The following is a 22,736-nucleotide window of genomic DNA, read 5'->3' on the forward strand; positions in this document are numbered from 1 at the left end:
TCTCCCACCTGCGCTCCTCCTCCAAACAGGCCTTTTGGCTCCCGGGTGCCAGCACCGCGTCCGGCGCAGGCCACGCGCTACCGTAAAGGGCGGCCGGAGCGACGGAGGCACTCGGAAGATTTCACGCGGAGCCAGGAGCCACGCGGGGTCCACCCGAGGCGCCGGCGCAGGGCTGCCTGGCTCCATCACAACGCCGGCACCTTCTCCAGTCCACGCCAGAAAGGACCGGGCGGCACTCGGTGAGGCCGCCCGGCCAGGGAGCCGGGGCCGAAAGGCTACCGGGGAGGGACGCCCCGCCGTTGGGGCTGATGGGGACTGGGGCGTGGGCGCGCCTGGTCCTGGCTTTCTTCCTTCAAACTTAGACGCCCGAGTTGTTCTTCCAGCGTTAGGAGGTTGGGCTGCTACCTATTCTGGAGCGGTCTGCGCCGCTTTTACTCCGGAAGACACGACTCAACGTCAACCGGCAAAAAGGCCTTTCCTGAGTTTTCCGTCACTTGAAGATAGCTCCAGCTGGCGAGGACAGAAGGGGCCGAAAATGTCTCTGGTCGCTTTTGGCTGAAAGGAAAGTGAGACCAAACCCGAGTCCTGACGCGGCCCCGCGGTGGCGTCCCTCAAGGGCTGGGCGGAGGGGTTGGGGGGCCGCGGGGCTCTCGTCTTCGCGGGTCCCAGTCCGGTGGGCCGCGCGCCCACCCAGGCCCGAGACTCCCGGGAGAGAGAGTCCGGCGTCAGGGCGGGGGACAGATCCGAGCGCGGGATGCTTCCCCTCCGCGCCGGGGCGTGGCGTATGTAGATGAGCGGAGCGCGCAGAGCCTGCCGGTCCCACACAGCCTGGGCCTGGGCGCCCCGCGTGGGCGAAATCGGAGCGGTGCCGGGGCCGTTTTCCTGAGCGGCACGGCTGGAGCGAGGGGTCCCGCGGGAGTGAGGGTGTGAGGGCGGCGCGGGGCGAGCGACCGTGTGTTGAAGGCGGGGCGGGCGCGAGGGTGCGTGCGGAGGCGGGAGCTGCTACTCATACTTACCTGGCAGGGGAGATACCATGATCACGAAGGTGGTTTTCCCAGGGCGAGGCTTATCCATTGCACTCCGGATGTGCTGACCCCTGCGATTTCCCCAAATGTGGGAAACTCGACTGCATAATTTGTGGTAGTGGGGGACTGCGTTCGCGCTCTCCCCTGGTAACGTGTTAACGGAAGATTGGAGTAAATGATCTTGTGACGCTTGTCGGTAGTGAATGGTTAACGTGTAGTTCGCTTCGTTGGAAGTTTGAGGATGGGTCAGGATGGCGAGGGCATCGAAAGAGAGAGTAAAGTGTAGGTCTAGAGAAAGGGTCCGGGGATACGGGGAGAGTGCTTCGCGGGCCGGGCCTAGGGATTATTGTTATTATGTTTTTTTTTTCTTTTTGCCCTTTTGAGGTGGAGTTTCAGTGCGGTGCTCCTGGTAGAGTGCCATGGGCTCGGCTCGCGGCAATCTCCAACTGTGGGAGCTTAAGCGATTTTTTTGCCTCAGCTTCCCCAGTAGCTGGGAGGAACTACAGGTGCCGGCCGGCCGCAACAGCCGGCCGTGTTAAGCTGACCCGCCAGCCTGGGTGCATAGGTGGCCAGGCGCTCTAACCACTGAGCTATGGGCGCCATCCTGGGATTCTTAGTCTAACCAGTAAAGGTGGTTTAAACATTCCAGGAGTAAAACAGGGTGGGTGGTTGATCCTGGCACCGGCAAGGTACGAGGCGCTAAAGCACAGAAGGGTCTGTGCGGGTTGGTTCAGTCTCCTTCCAGGGGAGACCACCTCCCCTGCCAGGCCCCAGGAGTGTGTAGACTCACCTGCTGCAACGGGGAGGCAAGACTCCAACCATCTAAGAAAGGTCTTTCACTAATGCTGGAAGGAGAGAATCTCCTGGCCGCCTCCCAACATGTCCCTAGGAGGAAGCGAGAGACTGTCAGTGATGTTTGGGGCTACCGTTCTGACGTGGAACTTTCTTGCAGTCATAATGTTTTACAGTCCTAAGTCCCTTGGATCCAAGGGATCTCACCTCTGTCGGGGACGCACGTACGGGTGGTGGCATCGGATCCGGTAGCCAGTCACCGTGATCCCTGTCCCTCAGTTTATCTTTGTCGAATACTTCTTTGGCTGCTCTCCTCAGGCTGCCTCTAGTCAGCTCAGCCTATTTACTTCTGATGTAAAAACTTCCTTTTTACCTTTTCTTAAATTATGGTCGGTCACAGGTGACGCTCGACTCTCCCTCCGGTCCAGACTCATCTCGCAGACCCTTGCTTTTGCCCAGAGCTTCAACACACCCGGCTCAATTTCCGGACCCCACAGGACACACTTCTGACCCCGATTACACACAGGTCCCCAAGGAGGGCATCTCCAGGGGGAACAAAAAGGTCAAGCCTCTTTCAAGTCTTTCCTCCGTACCCCCCTATTCCAGGAACGACCCTGTCTCAGACAGAAGTCAGACTGAGGGAGGCCCCGGGGCAGTAGCAGCCGGCTCCGTACCCTTAGCCAACAGTCCCGAAGGGGAGAGCGTATACCTTACAACCGGCAGGGCAGGGCAGGGCAGAGGAGGGAGAGGAGCAGCCCCGGCAGCCCCAAACCCCAGCCCCCAAACGCTCCCCCTGACGTTCTGGGTACCGGAGAAAAACAAAGCCCTGCCTGTCTAAGCTGCTCATTGCTCGGTCACCGCCAGCCAAGGTCTAATCCTATCTCACGTATAGAGAGTTCCACCGCGTGCCAGTTCCATAGAAAAAGGGGATGGGTGTGGGTGGAGGTGGACATTTGTTATCGCTACTCAGAAACAAGGTTAAGATTCAAGTAGGATTTCACTCCCTTGCTTTAAATCCCTGAATCGCTCCTTCTTCCACGCCCCTCCCCCCCTTAAAGCAAATAGTCATGCCCGGCTCTAGGTCTTACTCATTCTATTTTCTGCAACGTGACCAGTTCCGAGAGGTCAGTCCAGGCTCAACTTCTGTCGTCTCACGAGGAGGCAGCGAGAGTATCTCCCGAACCTTTCCGAATCAGGTACAGACATCGCAGCCAGCCTTTGAGCCGTACTGGCCTGCAAAGAGACCCACTTTCTTGCAATTTCAACTCCCGCCAACCTCCCCCTGACTGCAACAACCCTCATTCCCCACCTATACCCACTGCCGGGGCGCTCCCCTTCCTTCTGAAGCATGGGTGCTTCCATCCTCCGTGAAACATGGCTCCACCGAGAGGGAAGCCCCAGCCCTCCCACGCGGGAAACTCGGTCAGCTTCTGGGGGGCCCGAAGGAGGACCATTTTGGAATGCAGTTCTAAACTGGCGGAGCAACTACTAAACTACAGCTTCCCCCCCCCCCCCCCAACTCGGTGTCTTCCTATTCCGACCCAACAGATGGTCAATTAAGAGTGAAATGGGTTGGGGTCGGGGTGCGGTGGCGGTAATCCTAGCACTTTGGGAGCCCGAGATGGGAGGATCGCTTGAACACAGGAGGTTGAGGTTGCAACCTATGATGATGCCACTGCACTCTAGCCCCCAGGAAGGAAGCCAGACCCTGTCTCAGAAAAAGGAAAAAAAAAGTGTGAAATGAGATGTCTCGGGCGGCGCCTGTGGCTCAGTGGGTAGGGTGTCGGCCCCGTATACCCAGGGTGGAGAGTTCGATCCCGGCCCCCACCAAACTGCAACAAAAAATAAATAGCCTTGCGTTGTGGCGGGCGCCTGTAGTCACAGCTACTTGGGAGGCTGAGGCAAGAGAATCGCCTAAGTCCAGGAGTTGGAGGTTGCTGTGAGCTATGATCCCACAGCACTCTACCAAGGGCGATAAAGTGAGGCTCTGTCTCAAAAAAAAAAAAAAAAGAAAAGAAAAAAGAAATGTCTGAACAGCAGTGAACCCTGGGCTGGCCAGTTTTATCAGGGACTGGCAGTGAGCTGTGGAATACATGGTTTTCAACTGTTCTGGAGACACTATCATCCTAGCACTCTGGGAGGCTGAAGTGTGAGGATCCCTTCAGCTCAGGAGTTCAAGAGCAGCATGAGCCAAAGGAAGACCCCATCTCTAGTAAAAATGGGAAAAAAAAAGCAACTAGTCAGGCATTGTGGTGAGTGCCTATAGTCCCAACTACTTTGTAGCCTGAGGTAAGAGGGTCTCTACAGTCCAAGAATTTGAGGTTGCTGTGAACTAGGCTGATGCCAGGGCACTGTAACCTAGGACAACAGAGTTAGATACCGCCTCTCTCTCTCTCTCTCTCTCTCTGACACACACACACACACACACACACACACAAGGATTTTTAACTGTTTCTTTTTTCTTTTCTTTATTTAGACAGGGTCTTACTCTGTCACCCTGGGTAGACATCATCATAGCTCACAGCAATCTTAGTCTTTTGGATGCAAGGGTTCCTCTTGCCTCATCCTCCCTAGTAGCCGGGATTACAGGCTCCTGCCATGACTCCTGGGTAGTAATTCTTTTCTGTTTTTTTTTTTTTTTTTTTGGTTTTTGGCCGGGGCTGGGTTTGAACCCGCCACCTCCGGCATATGGGACCGGCGCCCTACTCCTTGAGCCACAGGCGCCACCCGTTTTTTTTTTTTTTGTGGTTTTTGGCCAGGGCTGGCTTTGAACCTGCCACCTCCGGCATATGGGACCGGCGCCCTACTCACTGAGCCACAGGCACCGCCCTCTTTTCTGTTTTTAGTAGAGACAGAGACTTGTTCTTGCTGATGATCTTGATTGCTCAGGAAATCCACCTGCCTCAGTCTCCCACAAGTGCTAGGATTTGAGGTATAAGTCACCTTGCCAAGCCTCTTGTTTTATTTATTTATTTATTTTTTTGAGACAGAGTCTCACTATGTTGCCCTGGGTAGAGTGCTGTGGCATCATAGCTCAGAGCAACCTCAAACTCTCGGGCTTAAGTGATTCTCTTGCCTCAGACTCCCAAGTAGCTGGGATTACAGGCACCCACTACAACGCCTGGCTATTTTTTGGTTGCAGTTGTCATTGTTGTTTAGCAGGCGTGGGCCGGTCACAAACTTGCCAGCTTCAGTGTATGTGGCTGGTGCCATAACCAATGTGCTACAGGTGTCGAACCTTGTTTTAATTTTTTTTGAGACAGACTCATACTCTCTTGCCCAAGCTAGAGTGCTATGGTATCAGCCTACCTCACAACAACTTCAAACTCCAGAGTTCAGCCTTCTGAGTAGGTGGGACTATAGAAGCACACCCCAACACCCAGGTAATTTTTTTTCCTTTTTTTTTTTTTTTTTTTTAAAGTAGAGATAGATATCTTCTCAGGCTGGTCTCAAACTCCTAACCTCAAGAAATTAGTCAGCCTCAGCCTTCCAGAGTGCTAGGATTAAGTGTGAGCCATCTTGCCTGGCAAAATGGGAGTTCTGACCTCTGTCTGACTTAGTGTGGTTTCTCCCTCCTCAGGAAACTTGGTGGTTCCCAGGCTCTAGGGAGGTCACCATATTGATGCCAAACGTAGTGTGGATACTGGTTGGCATAGGGCTTAAGTGATCCTCCCATCTCAGGTTACTGAGTAGCTGGGTACATGCCTGTGCCACTGTGCCCAACAGAATCATTAACTCTTAATTTTAAATTCATGAGAGTAGGCCCGAGTGGCTCACTTCTGTAATCCTAGCACTCTGGAAGGGCCGAGGCGGGTGGATTGCCTGAGCTCACGGTTTTGACACCACCCTGAGTCAGAGTGAGACATCATTTCTAAAAATAGCTGGGCATTGTGGTGGGCACCTGTACTCCCAGCTACTTGGGAGGCTGAGGCAAGAGAATCTCTTAAGCCCAAGAGTTTGATGTTGCTGTGAGCTGTGACGCCATGGCACTCTACCCAGGGTGACAAAATGAGACTGTCTCAAAAATAAATACACAAGAGTATGAATGTAATTGGACCAACTTTTGTGGAGCAGAATGAACGTAAACATAAGGTCACATAACCAAGGAGGGCTATGATTCCTAGAAAAGGAAAGAAAGGTTCCATATAGTCACCTCTTTTGCTTCACTGTGACTTAAGGGATAGTATTTAAAGGCTGAGAGAGGTAGCTCACACCTGTAATCCTAATGCTCTGGAAGTCCAAGTTAGGTGGATTGCCTGAGGTCATAGGTTCTAGACCAGCCTGAGTCAGAGGGAGACCTTGTCTCTAAAAAAAAAAAAAATAGGCATTGTGGCAGGCACCTGTAGTCCCTGCTACTCGGGATGCTGAGGCTAGAAAATCTCTTGAGCCCAAGAGTTTGAGGTTTCTGTCAGCTGTGACTGCCACAGCACTCTACTGAGGGTGACAAAAAAAAAAGCAGGGGGTGGAGGGGAGAATATTTACTTCTCAAGAAGGTTGGGTGGAACAGTACTTAAAACCCAGAGAAATAGGCTTGGCACCCATAGCACACTGGTTACAGCGCCAACCACATGAACCAAGGCTGGCGGATTTGAACACAGCCTTGGACAGCTAAACAATGACAATTGCAACCAAAAAATAGCCAGGCATTGTCGTGGGTGCCTGTAGTCCCAGCTACTTGGGAGGCTGAGGCAAGAGAATTGCTTAAGCCCAAGAGTTGGAGGTTGCTGTGATGTGTGACGCCACGGCACTCTACCAAGGGGTGACATAGTGAAACTCTATCTCAAAAAAAAAAAAAAAAACCCAGAGAAATACATGTCAAGTGAGTGGTACACTATGTTATAGGAGTCAAAGCAGATCAGAGTCTCATATAGAAGGAGAATCTTTTTTTTTTTTTTTTTTGTAGAGACAGAGTCTCACTTTATGGCCCTCGGTAGAGTGCCGTGGCCTCGCACAGCTCACAGCAACCTCCAACTCCTGGGCTTAAGCGATTCTCTTGCCTCAGCCTCCCAAGTATCTGGGACTACAGGCGCCCGCCACAACGCCCGGCTATTTTTTGGTTGCAGTTTGGCCGGGACTGGGTTTGAACACGCCACCCTCGGTATATGGGGCCGGCGCCTTACCGACTGAGCCACAGGCGCCGCCCCCTAGAAGGAGAATCTTAAAAAGCATTACAGATTTTTTTCTTACTCCGGATGCTCAGCTCAAAGGACCTTACTGCTGGTAGGGTGGGACGAAATACGTCCCTCTGCAAAGCCAATATGGAAGTGATGTTCCAGCATTTCATAACTTTTTCTGAGGAATTCAACTGCCTACCAGGGTGAACACAGGAGCATCTTCTCTCTGAATACCATTGGGAAGCCTTTGGAATTGAGAGGTCTAGCATCTTGTCTGGAGCCCAAGAATAGATGTGAGGGGGAAGCTTAGCCCTCTTCAACCCTACTCTGAAATTAGAGGTCTGAGGAAAGAACAAGGTGCATATAAATGCTAAACAAGTACTGGTTTTTGACATAAGCAGCAGTGAGACAATTGCAAGTCATCAACTCCCTCACTACAGCTTTAATTGGGCAACAGACTGATATAGCAATATTCCTCCTGAGAGACCAACTATGGACTGCTATGCATTTGAGTGTCTTCATGCCCCTGATTAACCTTCTGGGACCTAGTTGTAATACATTTCAGTTTTAATACATTTCAACAAATCCATCCCTGAGTATGGATTATATGTAATATGCAGGAATAAAGCTCTCCTTATTTTTTTGTAGAGACAGAGTCTCACTGTACCGCCCTCAGGTAGAGTGCCATGACGTCACATGGCTCACAGCAACCTCTAACTCTAGGGTTTACGCAATTCTCTTGCCTCAGCCTCTGGAGCAGCTGGGACTACAGGCACCCGCCACAATGCCCAGCTATTTTTTGGTTGCAGTTTGGCCAGGGCTGGGTTTGAGCCTGCCACCCTCGGCATATAGGGCTGGTGCCCTACTCACTGAGCCACAGACGCCGCCCCTAAAGCTCTCCTTTTCTACATTTATAGATCCTCATTTTTCTTTCTTTTTTTTTTTTTTGTAGAGACAGAGTCTCACTTTATGGCCCTCGGTAGAGTGCCATGGCATCACACAGCTCACAGCAACCTCCAACTCCTGGGCTTAAGCGATTCTCTTGCCTCAGCCTCCCAAGTATCTGGGACTACAGGCGCCCGCCACAACGCCCAGCTATTTTTTGGTTGCAGTTCAGCCAGGGCCGGGTTTGAACCCGCCACCCTTGGTATATGGGGCCGGCGCCTTACCAACTGAGCCACAGGCGCCGCCCCAGATCCTCATTTTTCAAGTTGATAACTTAAGAGACTATCAGAAATGGAATTCTCTAAGTATTGTACAACCTAGTTGTTTGAGTTAGTATACAGTAGTTTTAGTCTATTACATAATAAAGTTGCTTTTTTTGAACTTAAAAAAAAAAGCATTACAGAAAATGCAGTGTGAGTTTCGTTTCTTTTTTTTTTTTTTGCAGTTTTTGGCCAGGGCTGGGTTTGAACCCACCACCTCCGGCATATGGGGCCACGCCCTACTCCTTTGAGCCACAGGCACACCCCCAGCAGTGTGAGTTTCTGTATCTATAGCATCTTAGGGCTGAATGATGTTCTAAGGGTCATTCTGTCCAGTCACTATAGGTTGCAGATGGATTTTAGACATTGGAAATGATAAAGAGGGGGTGCTCCATGAAATAGCATACACTAAGGCCTAGGCATAGCACATATTCTGTAATCAGCAAATTGTGTTGGGTATGTGTAGGGTGTGTAGTGGGAAATCAGTTTGGCGTGATAGATTGAACTATATTATGGAGGGCCAAGAATACCACAGGCTAAGGTGAACAGATTTCAGCAGGTAAAAGGGAAATATTAGGACTCGTTTATAAGGGAAATTATTCAGACCTGAGATTTTCTGGAAGAGGCTAACTCTGTAAGTGTAGAGTAGCATGATCGGAGAGGAAAAAAGAGCAAAACAAAACTGTCAATTAGGGGCTTATATCAATAGTCAAAACTGAGGAGATGGGATGTGGTTGTCAGAGACATTGCTAAGAGATCTACCAGGCTTGGGAATTGAGAACTCATGGAGAGACAGAGAAAGGAGCCAGGATTAGGGAACTTTTACTCTTTAGCCCTTGTAAGGATGGTGGAGATAACATGAGTCAAAGTAGCTAAAGGCTGATGTATACGAATGGGATGGAAGATGCTGAGTTGGGTTTGGGCCACACTCAGTTTGAGTTGTCAGTGGTGCATCAGGTGGAGATATTTAGCAGACAACCAGAAATCAAACAGTATTGCAGGAGAGGGCAGGTACTAGATACAGACGGGGAGTGGTCTGGATGGGGTCTGGAGGAAGAGGTGGGAGACCTGAGGAGGAACCTGAAAATAGGCTGGTACAGAAAAGCAGGGAGGAAATGGCCTCCTGACCAAGAGGCTGTCATCTATCTCGTCTCTTCCAATATCCAGTGGTGTCGGATGAGGGCTGAGCAAAAGTTGGGAATGGGCAGAGGCAGAGAAAAGGCAACCTTTCGGCAGTCGAGGCCGCAGTCAGATTGTGGAGTGAACAGTGTGAAGACGAGGCAGAGAGCCGCGCAGAGAAAGGCAGGCGGACCTGGAGGGACTTCGGGCACTGCGGTCGAGGACCTATTAGATTTTAGGCTACGTGTCCCTCAGCATCGAGATTTCTGCTTCCTCGGTGACGTGACATGCTGCATGTAGAGAGTTCATTTCAGAGACTACCACTTACAAGAGGGCCGATTATTATTATTTTTGGTAATAAAGATAGCTGCGCTTTTCCCGCAAGCAGAAACTGCGGAGGGCAGGGGTGGCACCAGGACCCACCTCTTCCGCCCGCTTCAGCGCGAGGCCGGTCTGCGCCGGCGCACAGGGAGGATTCGGAGGGGCAGGCGGAAGTGGCGTCAGAGACGCTTCAGGGACGCGTCCTACTGAGTAAATAGACGCTGCTGCTCTCCCGAGAACGGTGTAGGCCTCGGCAGGTCACCATGAACCGGGTCCCGGACGACTACGACCCCTACACTGTTGAAGAGCCTAGCGACGAGGAGCCGGCTTTGAGCAGGTGGGCCCCTGCCCCACCCTGGCCCTCGAGGCCGGGCCTTGGATGCCTTCATTCGCTGCCCCTGCCGAGTCTTTGCGCAGACCCTCGGCCCAGCGCCTCAGGTTCCTGTCGCGCCCCATTTTTGCTTGTGGGCGGCCAAGGGGTGGGGTTCCTGGTGGAGTTACGCAGCCCCCGGGGAGGAGGGCCCGACGTCGGCTCTGGAAAGAGGGAACCGGAATTAGGGAACAACGCGTAAATCTTCAAAAGCTGTGAAATCTTCAAAAGCCATGAAACCTAAATCTCCCTCTACCAGCTTGCTAACAGAGCGGCCGAAGGCAAATCACTTATCCTCAGTTTCTCATCTATAAAATAGAAAGAAAATAACATATAGCAATGTAAGCTATAAGATTATAAGTGTGTTGTGAGGCTCTCGGGTCTTAGTGTGAACTGCTCATCTTGATTAGTAAATTGACATAAACAGAATCAAGCGAATATTGACCAGGCATATTTGGAGTATTACATGCTTGCTCTGAGCTGAAGAGATAAAGCATAAGAATTTTGTCTTCCACAGGCTTACAATATGGGGAAATAAGATAAAGTATGTGTTTTGGGAGAGCATTGTAGAAAATGTTGACTTGAGATAGGAACAGATGAAATTCCATGGAAATTTCCAGAGGAAAGAAATTTATCCTACTGGGGGGAATTTGAAGTTATGTTGTCAACAGATTTTTCCAGGCAAATGTAGCTGTTTATAAAGCTGTCAACAGATTCTATTTATCAACTTTCTTTTTTCTCACTTTGTTGCCCTCAGTAGAGTGCTGTGGTGTTATAGCTCACAGCAACCTCAAACTCCCCAGTAGCCCGGACTATGGGCACCCTGGCCACAAGGCCCACCTATTTTTAGAGGCAGGGTCTCTTTCACTCTTGCTCAGGCTGGCCTTGAACTCCTGAGCTCAGGTAGGAGTGCTTGAGTTACCATGCACTGCATTCTAGCCTGGGTAACAGAGCAAGACTCTTTTAAGGAAGAAAGGAAAACCAGGAATCATGCAAAATGTAACCTTGGGGTTGGCTTTTTTCCTTCAGCATAAACACCTGGAGAGTCATGTAGGTTGTTACATGTGTCACTAGTTTGTTGCTTTCTTTACTGCTGAGTTCTATTCTACAGTTAACCATTAATTGAAGGACATGTGGGTGGTTTTGTTTACACTTTTGGCTATTGTGAATAAAACTATAAAATTCATGTATAGGTTTTTGTGTGAACATAAGTTTTAATTTCTCTGGGATAAATGTCCAGGAGTGCAATTGCAGAGTTGTGTGGTAGTTGCATGTTTAGTTTAGTTTTTTTTTTTTTTTTTAAATTGAGACAGAGTCTTATTTTGTCACCCTAGATAGAGTGCCATGGCATCATAATTCACAGCAACCTCAAACTCTTGGGCTCAAGCGATTCTCTTGCCTCAGCTTCCCAAGTAGCTGGGACTACAGGAGCCAGCAACAATGCCCGGGTTTTTTTTTTGTTTGTTTGTTTAGCAGGCCTGGGGATGGTTTGAACCCACCTGTCCCGGTGCACATGGCTGGCACCCTAATCACTGAGCTACAGGCACCCAGCCACATGTTTAGTTTTTTTTTTTTTTTTTTTGAGACAGAGTCTTAAGCTGCCACTCTGGGTAGAGTGCTGTGGTGTCACAGTCACAGCAACCTCAAACTCAGGCTTAAGGTATTCTCTTGCCTCAGCCTCCCAAGTAGCTGGGACTACAGGCACCGGCCACAACCCCTGGTTATTTTTGTTGTCGTTGTTGTTGTTATTGTTCTTGGAGTTGTCATCGTTTTAGCTAGCCTGGACTGGGTTCAAACCCTCCAGCCTGGGTGTATGTGGCCGGTGCCCTACCCACTGAACTACAGCCACTTCCCAGCACTGTGAATTTATTTTTTATTTTTTATTTTTTTGCGACAGAGTCTCATCATGTTACTCTCGGTAGAGTGCCATGGTGTCAAACTCTTGCATAAGCCAGTCTCTTGCCTCAGCCTTCCGAGTATCTGGGAGTACAGGCGCCCACCACAATGCCTCACTAATTTTTGGTTGCAGTTGTCATTGCTGTTTAGCAGACCCAGGCCAGGCTTAAACCCACCAGCCTTGGTGTATGCTGCTAGCACCCTATCCACTGAGCTCCGGGCACTGCCAGCACTGAATTTTAAACTGTAATATTTATTTACTATCAGTTGACATATTGTATGTGTATGTATTAGCTATATGTTAATTACATTAAATCTTCCTTCAGTAGCCACAGTTAAAAAAAGAAAACTCCTAATTTTGTGAAGTGGACTTTCATTGCTGATAGGACTATGAATTGATGCAATGCTTTTGGAGGTATAAGAATAAGAGAAGTCAGAAAGATGTTGCTATGTAATTCTGGACATTTATCCTAAGAAAATCAGTAGAAACAAAATTACACATAGAGATGATCATTGTAGTGTTCATTAGCAGAGTTTAGAAATGTGCAGCATCCACAAGAGGATATGTGTGTAGACATTTAAAATATATTTGTAAACATGCAGAACTGGTTGATCTATTAAGTAAGAATAGCTGTGTAGTATGGTAGGTATATCAAATACAACCTTGTAAAGCTTGAGGTTGTTGTTGCACAACTTACTATTGGACGGTGAGTTGATGGGACTTTTAAGTTACTCTAATTTTTTTCTTTTTTTTTTTTTTGAGACAGTCTCACTTTGTTGCCTTCAGTAGAGTACCATGTTGTCACAGCTCACAGCAACCTCCAGCTCTTGGGCTTAGGCGATACTCTTGCCTTAGCCTCCCGAGTAGCTGGGACTACAGGCACCCACCACAACACCCAGCTATCTTTTTTTTTTTTTTTTGCAGTTTCTGGCCGGGGCTGGGTTTGAACCCACAACCTCCGGCATATGGGGCCGGAGTCCTACTCCTTTGAGCCACCGGCGCCGCCCCAACACCCAGCTATTTTTTTGTTCCAGTTTGGCTGGGGCCAGGTTCCAACCCGCCACCCTCGGTATATGGGGCTGGTGCCCTACTCACTGAGCCACAGGCACTGCCCAGTTACTCTTAATTTTTTTTTTTTTTGGCCGGGGCTGGGTTTGAACCCACCACCTGTGGCATATGGGACTGGCGCCCTACTCCTTGAACCACAGGCGCCGCCCAACTCTTAATTTTTTAATATTCATATTCTTTTTCATTTAAACCTGTGCTAGCTCTGAAGATGAAGTGGAAGTGCTTTTACATGGAACTCCTGACCAAAAGCGAAAACTCATCAGAGAATGTCTTACTGGAGAAAGTGAATCATCTAGTGAAGATGAATTTGAAAAAGAAATGGAAGCCGAATTAAATTCTACTATAAAAACAATGGAGGACAAGTTATCCTCTTTGGGAACAGGTAAACCTTTGGTTTGAGTTAAGGAATAAATGTATTTGGCAACCTGTGCTGGAGTTTTTAATGACTATAAAGAAGTATCCTCTGTTCTTGGGAATAGACTAATACTGTTAACTTGCATGATTTCCTTTTGTAGTTTTTTTTTTTTTTTTTTTTTTGTAGAGACAGAGTCTCACTTTATGGCCCTCGGTAGAGTGCCGTGGCCTCATACAGCTCACAGCAACCTCCAACTCCTGGGCTTAAGTGATTCTCTTGCCTCAGCCTCCCGAGTGGCTGGGACTACAGGCGCCCGCCACAACGCCCGGCTATTTTTTTGGTTGCAGTTTGGCCGGGGCCGGGCTTGAACCCGCCACCCTCGGTATATGGGGCCGGCGCCTTACCAACTGAGCCACAGGCGCCACCCTCCTTTTGTAGTTTTTGCTCTAGTATTAAAAAAAAAGACACAAGCTTATAGAAGTATTTTTAGTATTAAATGGCACTGATACAGCAGATTTAATGATGTGTCACCACAGATTCCTGTCTCATTTTAGTAAGAAATGAAACATACTTCATCTTGATTCTTGGTCTTTATGTAAAATGTATCCGACATGAACACTAATTTGTGAAAGTAGGACTCCTCAGCCGTAGGCGATTCTCTTGCCTCAGCAAGAGACTACTCCTGAGTGGCTGGGACTACAGGTGCCCGCCACAACACCCAGCTATTTTTCTGTTGCAGTTTGGCTGGGGCCGGGTTTGAACCCACCATCCTCGGTATGTGGGGCCGGCGCCCTACTCACTGAGCCACAGGTGCCGCCCAAGACGGTTATTTTCTGTTCTCCATAGTATGGATCATGGCTGAAAAACAACGATACATAATGCTGGCAATCTGACAATATTTAATTAAAAGGGAGGAGGGATAATTTTTCTGAAGATTTGGAACACTTCAAGGAGAGTCAGTTCTCTATAATTGCTTAGGACATAGAAATTGAGTAAGTCAGGCCAGGCAAGGTGGCTCATGCCTGTAATCCTAGCACTCTGGGAGGCTGAGTCAGGTGACTTGTTGAGCTCACGAGTTTGAGACCATCCTGAGCAAGAGCAAGACCCCCATCTCTAAAAACTAGCCGGGTGTTATGGTGGGTGCCTATAGTCCCAGTTACTCAGGAGGCTGAGGCAAGAGGATCTCTTGAGCCCAAGAGTTTGAGGTTGCTATTAGCTATGATGCCGGCCCTCTACTGAGGGTGATAAATAAGACTCTGTCTCAAAAAAAAAAAAAAAAAAAAGAAAAGAAATTAAGTCACTGGTGTGAAAAGATTTCACCATCCAGATGAGATTGTGAGTGAGTTGATACTACTTTCAGGTGATGGAAGGCTATGTAGAATTTTTTTTTTTTCCCCTCATGAGTTATGTATGGCTTAGTTTGTAAACTTTACTTCTGATTTGAATAGGCTCTTCCTCAGGAAATGAGAAGGTTGGAACGGTTTCGACAAAGTACTATGATAATATATATTTTGATTCTGATTCTGAGGATGAAGACAAAGCAGGTAAGTAACATATTTACTGGGTTAGCAATTATATTTTATGAGCAAGAGTTATGTAACTAGTTGCTGTTTTTTTTTTTTTTTTTTTTTAATTTGGCCGGGGCTGGGTTTGAACCCACCACCTCCAGCATATGGGACCGGCGTCCTACCCGCTGAGCCACAGGTGCCGCCCGTAACTATTTGCTGTTAGGATTTTTTCTCTGAGTTTTTTCTGTTACAAAATTGCATGCCATTGATGTAAAAACAAAAGCAGGATGGATTAATAAGAAAATCTAGGCAGGCTCGGCACCCGTAGCACAGTGGTTCTGGTGCCAGCCACATACGCCAAAGCTGGCAGCTTCAAACTTGGCCTGGGCCAGCTAACCAACAATGATAACTGCAACAAAAAATAGCTGAGAGTTGTTGCGGGTGCCTGTACTTGGAATCAGGTACTCGAGAGGCTGAGGCAAGAGAATCGCTTGAGCCTAAGAGTTGGAGGTTGCTGTGAGCTGTGATGCCATAGCACTCAACCAACGGTGACATAGTGAGACTCTGTCTCAAAAAAAAAGAAAAGTTGGGGATGCAGGTATTGGAGGACATGATAACAAATAACAGTGCTGTGTATGTGTGTCTAGGGAGAGGAAGAGTGTGTCCTCACTCAGTACCTCCCCTCTTCAGAGCTGTTTGCCTCCAAATCCAGTAGGTTCATTCTCACAACATTGGTTTTCACGCCTGCAGATAGTTTGTATATTTATTCTCCTGCAGAATTTTTCCTAACCCATTCCTTCCCCCTTTTTGTGGAGACAGACTTTTGTTCTGTTGTCCCAGCTAGACTGCTGAGCCCAAGCATCCTCCTGCCTCAGCCTCCTGAGAAGTACAGGAGTGCATCATCACACTCAGTTAATGTTTTTCTAATTTTTGTAGAGATGGAGGTCTTTCTCTTGCTCTGGCTGCAGAGCCAGAGGTCTTAAACTCCTGGCCTCAAGCCAGCCTTTCACCTTGGCCTCCCAGAGTACCAGCATTATAGGTATGAGTCACAATACCCACCCCATGCATTGCTTTTTAATTCAACATTTCTTTCTCTCTGTATATATATGTGTGTTTTTTTTAAATTGACTATAAAATTTGAGCAAAGTTGAACAAAATGATAAAAACTAAAATTTAGGACGGCACCCTGTGGCTCAGTGAGTATGGTGCCGGCCCATATACTGAGGGTGGTGGGTTTGAACCCGGCCTCAGCCAAATCACAACAAAAAATGGCTGGGTATTGTGGCGGGTGTCTGTAGTCCCAGGTACTTGGGAGGCTGAGGCAAGAGAATTGCCTAATCCCAAGAGCTGGAGGTTGCTGTGAGCTGTGACGCTACGGCACTCTACTGAGAGCCACAAAGTTGAGAAAAAAAATACAGTCTTAGCTGGGCGTGGTGACTCATGCCTGTAATCCTAGCACTCTGGGAGGCTGAGGTGGGTGGATTGCCTGAGCTCAGGAGTTCGAGACTAGCCTGAGCCAGCGGGAGACCCTGTCTCTAAAAAGAGCTGGGCGTTGTGCCGTGCGCCTATAGTCCCAGCTACTTGGGAGGCTGAGGGAAAAGGATCACTTGAGCCCAGAAGTAGGAGGTTGCTGTGATCTATGATGCCACAGCACTCTACCAAGGGTGACAAAGTGAGACTCTGTCTCAAAAAAAAAAAAAAAATCCTAGCACTCTGGGAGGCCAAGGCAGGTGGATTGCTTGAGCTCATGAGTTCAAGACCAGCCTGAACAAAAAGTGAGACTTTGTTTCTACTGAAAATAGAAAAACTGAGGTAGGAGGATTGCTTGAGCCCGAGAGGTAGAGGTTTCTGTGAGCTATGATGCCACTCTACTGAGGGTATGATGGCACTCTACCCAGGGTGACAGCTTGAGACCCTGTCTCAAAAAACAAACAAAATCTTATATATATATATATATATATATTTTATTTATTTATTTATTTATTTATTTTGAGACAATCTCACTATGTCACTCCTTAGTAGAATGCCGTGGTATCACAGCTCACAGCAACCTCAAACTCTTGAGCTTAAGCAGTTCTCTTGCCTCAGTCTCCCAAGTAGCTGGGACTAGGCGCCTGCCACAATGCCCGGCTATTTTTTTGTTGCAGTTGTCATTGTTGTTTAGCAGGCCTGGGTCATGTTCAAACCCACTAGCTTTGGTGTATGTGGCCGGCGCACTAACCACTGACCTACGGGCACTGAGCCATTTATATATATATTCTTTTTTTTTGTGGTTTTTGGCCAGGGCTGGGTTTGAACCCGCCACCTCCGGCATATGGGACCGACGCCCTACTCCTTGAGCCACAGGCGCCACCCCTATATATATATTCTTAAATATTGGCCTGCTAGAGTACATTTAAAAAGTCTAGGGCGGTGCCTGTGGCTCAGTCAGTAGGGCACTGGCCCCATGTACCGAGGGTGGTGGGTTCAAACCCAGCCCCGGCCAAACTGCAACAAAAAAATAGCTGGGCGTTCTGGCGGGTGCCTGTAGTCCCAGCTGCTCGGGAGGCTGAGGCAAGAGAAACACATAAGTCCAAGAGCTGGAAGTTGCTGTGAGCCGTGTGACACCACGGCACTCTACCGAGGTCAGTAAAGTGAGACCCTGTCTCTACAAAAAAAATAAAAAAATAAAAAATAAAAAGTCTAGTGCGTATAGATGGCCATAGTGTTTTTTCTTTTCTTTCTTTTTTTTTGAGACAGAGTTTTACTATGTCACCCGTGGTAGAGTGCTGTGACATCACAGCTCACAGCAACCTCCAACTTTTGGGCTTAAGTGATTTTCTTGCCTCAGCCTCCCAAGTAGCTGGGACTACAGGTGGTCACCACAATGCCTGGCTGTTTTTTATTGCAGTTGTCATTGTTGTTTAGCTGGCCCAGGCCAGGTTTGAACCCGCCAGCCTCAGTGTATGTGGCTGGTGCTGTAACCACTATGGTACGGGTGCCGAGCCCATAGTGTTTTTTCATTGAACTTTGAAATTTTTGTTTTTTCAGACAGAGTCTCACTTTGTCACCCTTGGTAGAGTTCCATGGCATCATTACTCACAGCAACCTCAAACTCTTGCGCTCAAGTGATCTCTTGCCTCAGCCTCCCAAGTAGCTGGTACTCAGGTGCCCACCACAACACCTGGCTATTTTTAGAGATGAGGTCTCACTCTGGCTCAGGCTGGTCTCGAACCTGTGAGCTTAGGCAATCCACCTGCCTTGGCCTCACAGAGTGTTAAGATTACAGGCGTGAGCCACCATGCCTGGCCCTATCTTTGAAATATTTTTGTTCTGATTCCAGTAACATTTTATAGATAGGAATTTGTGGAGAAGTTTTTTTTTTTCAGTCAGCATTTTCAGATTGAAGTTGTGGGGAATTTATATATCAAAAATGGTTTCTATTCCTAGCTTGCTTCACGTGGCTCTTTGGAGACTCTGAATTTGAGTTATGTGAACTCAATTCTTGAGATAACAGTTTTTGGTGAAGAAACAATTTTGCTTCCACTGTCGTATTTATTTGCCTTATTGATTGGATAAGAACTTTATTTGGAGGAAGAGTGAAAAGAAGTTTTTTTGAAGGACAATATAAATAGAATTTACAGTTTGGGAAATGAGATTCTTCATTTTGTGTTAAAGAAATGTGAACTTCAGACATGATACTTAGCCATACCCTTAACATTTTCAAAATTAGCACAGGTGACCAAGAAAAAAGAGAAGAAACAACACAGGATTCCAACGAATGATGAATTACTATATGATCCTGAAAAAGATAACAGAGATCAGGCCTGGGTTGATGCACAGAGAAGGGGGTAAGAACTTAAATTTAATATGGTATTTAGAATCTTTAGAAAAAAATGACTGAAAGGTGATTTTTTTACTACATTCACACTTCGAATGTGTCAGTATGTTTGTTTATACACACACATAAAGAAGTTTGCAAAAAAACCTGATGAATAGTTTATTTTGAAAATAACTAAATTTCAGATAATTGAGTTTGAAAAATTGTGGAATTCAAACTGCTTTAATCTCTCCATTCAAGAAACAAAACTGACTTTTTATTCTTTTTTTTTTTTTCTTTTATAAGAGAGTCTCACTTTATCGCCCTTGGTAGAGTGCTGGGGCATCACAGCTCACAACAGCCTCCAACTCCTGGGCTTAGGTGATTCTCTTGCCTCAGTCTCCCAAGTAACTGGAACTACAGGCACCTACCACAATGCCTGGCTATTTTTTGTTGTAGTTTGGCTGTGGCCGGGTTTGAATGCGTTACCCTCGGTATATGGGGCTGATGAGCCACTGAGCCACAGGCGCCACCCCAGACTTTTTATTCAAATAGACACAATTTTTTTTTGTTTGTTTTTGAAACAGAGTCTCACTATGTCCCGGCTATTTTTTTGTTGCTGTTGTCGTTGTATAGCTGGCCTGGGTTCGAACCTTCCAGTCTCTGTTCATGTGGCCAGTGCTACATGAGCTATGAGCACCACCCAAATAGGCACAATTTTGAATTACTTTGAGATTAAGAATTTATGTGAAGAGTGGATGTTACGTTTAGCACTTGAATTGTTCTTATTAACTATTTACAAATTTGATTTTTAAAAATGAAGGTGAAATTTTCAACATAAAATTACCTACTTTAGGGCCGGGCGTGGTGGCTTATGCCTGTAATCTCAGCACTTTGTGAGGCTGAGGTGAGTGGATTGTCTGAGCTCACAGGTTCGAGACCAGCTTTAGCGAGCCAGAGAGAGACCTCATCTCTAAAAATAGCTGGGCGTTGTGGCAAGCTCCTGTAGTCCTAGCTACTTTTGGGAGGCTGAGGCAAGAGAATCACTTGAGCCCAAGAGTTTGAGATTGCCATGGCAATCTACCAAGGGTGACAAAGTGAGACTCTGTCTCAAAAAAAAAAAAAAAAAAAATTACTTTATGTATGTATATATGTATGTATGTTTTGAGACAGAGTCTCACTCTGTGCCCTGGGTAGAGTGCTATGGCATCCTAGCTCATAGAAACCTCAAACTCCTGGGCTCAAGTGATCCTATTGTGTCAGCCTCCTGAATAGCTGGGACTACCGGCACCTGCTATAAGGCCCAGTTAGTTTTTCTATTTTTAGAAGAGACAGGATCTTTCTCTTGCTTGGGCTGGTCTCGAAGTCCTGAGCTCAAGCAGTCCACCCACCTTGGCCTCCCAGAGTCCTAGGATTGCAGGTATTAGCCACCTCTCATGGCCAAAATTGTCCATTTTATTTTATTTTTTTAGAGATTAAGAGTCTCACTTTGTCACCCTCAGTAGAGTACGTGGTGTCACAGCTCACAGCAACTTCCAGCTCTTGGGCTTAGGCAATTCTCTTGCCTTAGCCTTCCAACTAGCTGGAACTATAGGCACCCGCCACAACGCCTGGCTATTTTTTTGTTGTAGTTGGGCTGGGCCAGGTTCGAATCCGCCACCCTCGCAATATGGGGCCGGTGCCCTACTCACTGAGCCACAGACACCACCCGCAAAATTGTCCATTTTAAAAGTGAACAATTCATTGGCATTTAGTGCATTTACAGTTTTTTTTTTTTCAAGTTTGTAGTACTTTATTATGGCAACTCTAGGAAACTAATACATCAATATAGAAACGTGTACATGCAATGCATTTTTCTGATAACAATCTTTAGGTTTCTTTACTAAATTAATATCTTATCCCAATGTTTGCAGTTATATTTCTGTAGTTATGTTTGGATAGCTTTTCATAGATGTGGAGGATCAATCATTACTATTGCTTTTAATAACAATTTGAAGCTGCTATCAGTTTCCCTTTTCTCTACAGATCTCTTTATATCAAGGATATTAATCCTTTATCACTTATATATGTGGGCAATTTTTTCTTCCAAGATTTTTTTTTTTTTTAATTATAAAAATTATTTATTTCTGCTCCTTTCATACATCTTATTGTTCAGGAAACAGTCCCGGACATCTCTGAAATAATGTACTATCACACACTCTGTTTAAAGGCAAAGCACCATGAGTAAAGCTAACCAGCTGTCCAGAGTTCTCAGCTTATGGAATCTCGCTTCCTGATTTTATGTTAATTTCTGAAAATCAGAAATATTATCTCCAAAAAATGTTAATGGGGTTGTAAAAAATAATTTTATTCAATACTATAGTTGTAGATATGGAATATACTTTTAAGAAATGAAAAACTAAGAAGAAAATGCCACATAACATCGTTGGTATGTCAGTCAGTATAGGTCTGCAGGAAAAGATACTGTGATAAACTTGTCTTTGATACGAAGAAGTAATTTTAGTTCAAGCTTGAATACACTTCACTAGATATTTCTTTTACTGCAGCTTTCATTCTTTCCACATTTCATATCAGAGGACTGGTACAGCCTTTAAAACTTCATTAACAGGAGCAAATCCAGTATCCATTGATTTCTTCTCAAAAGGCACTCTAACCCATCAGATAGATAGCCCAGCAGTTTCATTCTCATGAATACTCTAGCCATGAAAAAACTCAATAGGACACAGACAAATCCAAGGAATAGAAGAAGAAATCTATTAAGTTTTGGAATGTTTGGTGCATTGGATCGGTCCAGGATTATGAAACCTAAACCTCCCATTGTAAACAGGAAGCTGGATGCAAGTCCTTCCATAATATATTGTCCATTTACTCTGTAGGCCAAGAAAGCTACTGGCCTCTGATGCCCATGTTCATCAGTCATAGAGCCAACACTTGGAGGTTCAACAATTACATCATAAATTATTCCTCCAGTGATGAGGAAGTAAGACACCACCACCAGAGCGTACACCGTCATAGCCGACGGCATGTGCAACCAGGGCGGCTTCTTCAGCTTCAGGTTGGGACATTCGAGCACTAAGAACGGGACCCGGTACAAAGTCTCCATGTTGGCGGCAGCCGGGGCAGCTCTGGGCCTCTCTTCCAAGATTTTTATGTGTTCTTTAGTACTGTTTTTCCCCCAAATAGGTTGTTAGTAAATTTTAATAGATTCGTATGGCTAAGAAAATAATGTTTTCTGCATAAGAACATTTGACTAATGGACTAGGGACATAACATATCAATCCCCAGTCTTACCAGGGTTGGAGAGCACTTTCTCCTTTGAAAGCTACAGGGCCCTCTGCAGGACAGCTGTAGTTTAAGGGTGGGTCCAGGATTTGAGTCTCCATGGTTTCCCAGAAGTTGTATACTTTTTGTATCCTTTTCTTTTTTTGTAGAACAGAGATAGTAATGCTTCACCCAGAAGAACATTGCAGGGATTTTATGTAACAGGCAGGAAATACTATTATGAAAATAACAGGGATCCTGGGGTTGGGGGACAAATAGGCAGAACAACTGGCCTTTTGGGTACATGAAAATCAGCTCTATGAGACAGACTTTCACTCTTCAGCCCCAATCAGACCTCCTGATTCAGTCACAAGACTGAACAAAATATAGCAAATATAGAACAAAAATATAGCAAAAATGATGAGAATGCAGATAATGACACCCAAGGATTTCTTCTCAAGCCTTTGTTCTCAAGATCTTGAATGAGTCTGTACTGGCTCAAGACTGGGACTCCTCTGGAATCTTGCCCTTGGCCTGGCCTGAATTTCCAGATACCACGTTGGGCAATGGGAGGACTTCAGTAACTCTGGTGTAGTCCCACTTGCTGTCATGAAGGTACTTCTGAGACCACTTGAGATTCATCCCAAACTTGGCAGAGAAAGCCTCAACCATGTTCTGCTGTTCCTGGGAGAAGGCATGCACATAACTGGAGTAGGGTGTGGTCGTTGGGATGGATAAGGCATCCTGGGTCTCTTGGAAACTGATGTCTCTCACAAACAGCTCATCATTTATGATGCATAGACTGGAATTGCTGGTAGGGACAGTGATGAAGATCCGAGAGAAAGCACATACACATCCCAGGGACTTTCCCTCCACTTCTTTGAAGAATCCACTGACAGAAA

General features: G+C 46.7%; 2 protein-coding genes and 1 non-coding gene across 4 annotated transcripts in view; 2 read left to right on the plus strand and 1 right to left on the minus strand.

Annotated features, from left to right (window-relative positions):
• Positions 1-1,008: 1,008 nt before the first annotated feature.
• LOC128589447 (U1 spliceosomal RNA) lies at positions 1,009-1,172 on the plus strand. Its single transcript, XR_008381019.1, has one exon. It is a non-coding gene; the product is annotated as a U1 spliceosomal RNA (small nuclear RNA).
• An 8,555-nt stretch (positions 1,173-9,727) lies between these two features.
• Positions 9,728-22,736, plus strand: part of EAPP (E2F associated phosphoprotein) — a 29,087-nt gene continuing 16,078 nt past the window's right edge. Inside the window, exons 1-4 of one of the 2 annotated variants that reach the window (XM_053594695.1) lie at positions 9,728-9,913; positions 13,112-13,293; positions 14,715-14,810; positions 18,487-18,604. In XM_053594695.1, the coding sequence (XP_053450670.1) occupies positions 9,840-9,913; positions 13,112-13,293; positions 14,715-14,810; positions 18,487-18,604 (470 nt within the window). In that variant the 5' untranslated portion in view covers positions 9,728-9,839. The remainder of the gene's footprint in view (positions 9,914-13,111; positions 13,294-14,714; positions 14,811-18,486; positions 18,605-22,736) is intronic. The other variant, XM_053594696.1, reaches the window with a different exon arrangement.
• Positions 20,665-21,725, minus strand: LOC128588069 (oligosaccharyltransferase complex subunit OSTC-like). The gene has a single exon (XM_053594697.1). The coding sequence runs from the start codon at positions 21,674-21,676 to the stop codon at positions 21,164-21,166; it is 513 nt and encodes a 170-aa protein (XP_053450672.1). The 5' UTR covers positions 21,677-21,725; the 3' UTR covers positions 20,665-21,163.

Source organism: Nycticebus coucang, chromosome 6, assembly GCF_027406575.1.
Source record: "Nycticebus coucang isolate mNycCou1 chromosome 6, mNycCou1.pri, whole genome shotgun sequence".
NCBI classification, from domain to species: domain Eukaryota; kingdom Metazoa; phylum Chordata; class Mammalia; order Primates; family Lorisidae; genus Nycticebus; species Nycticebus coucang.

Bases quoted from the DNA above. Each gene is read 5' to 3' on its own strand.
- LOC128588069 (XM_053594697.1), bottom strand. From the start codon at position 21,676: ATGGAGACTTTGTACCGGGTCCCGTTCTTAGTGCTCGAATGTCCCAAC.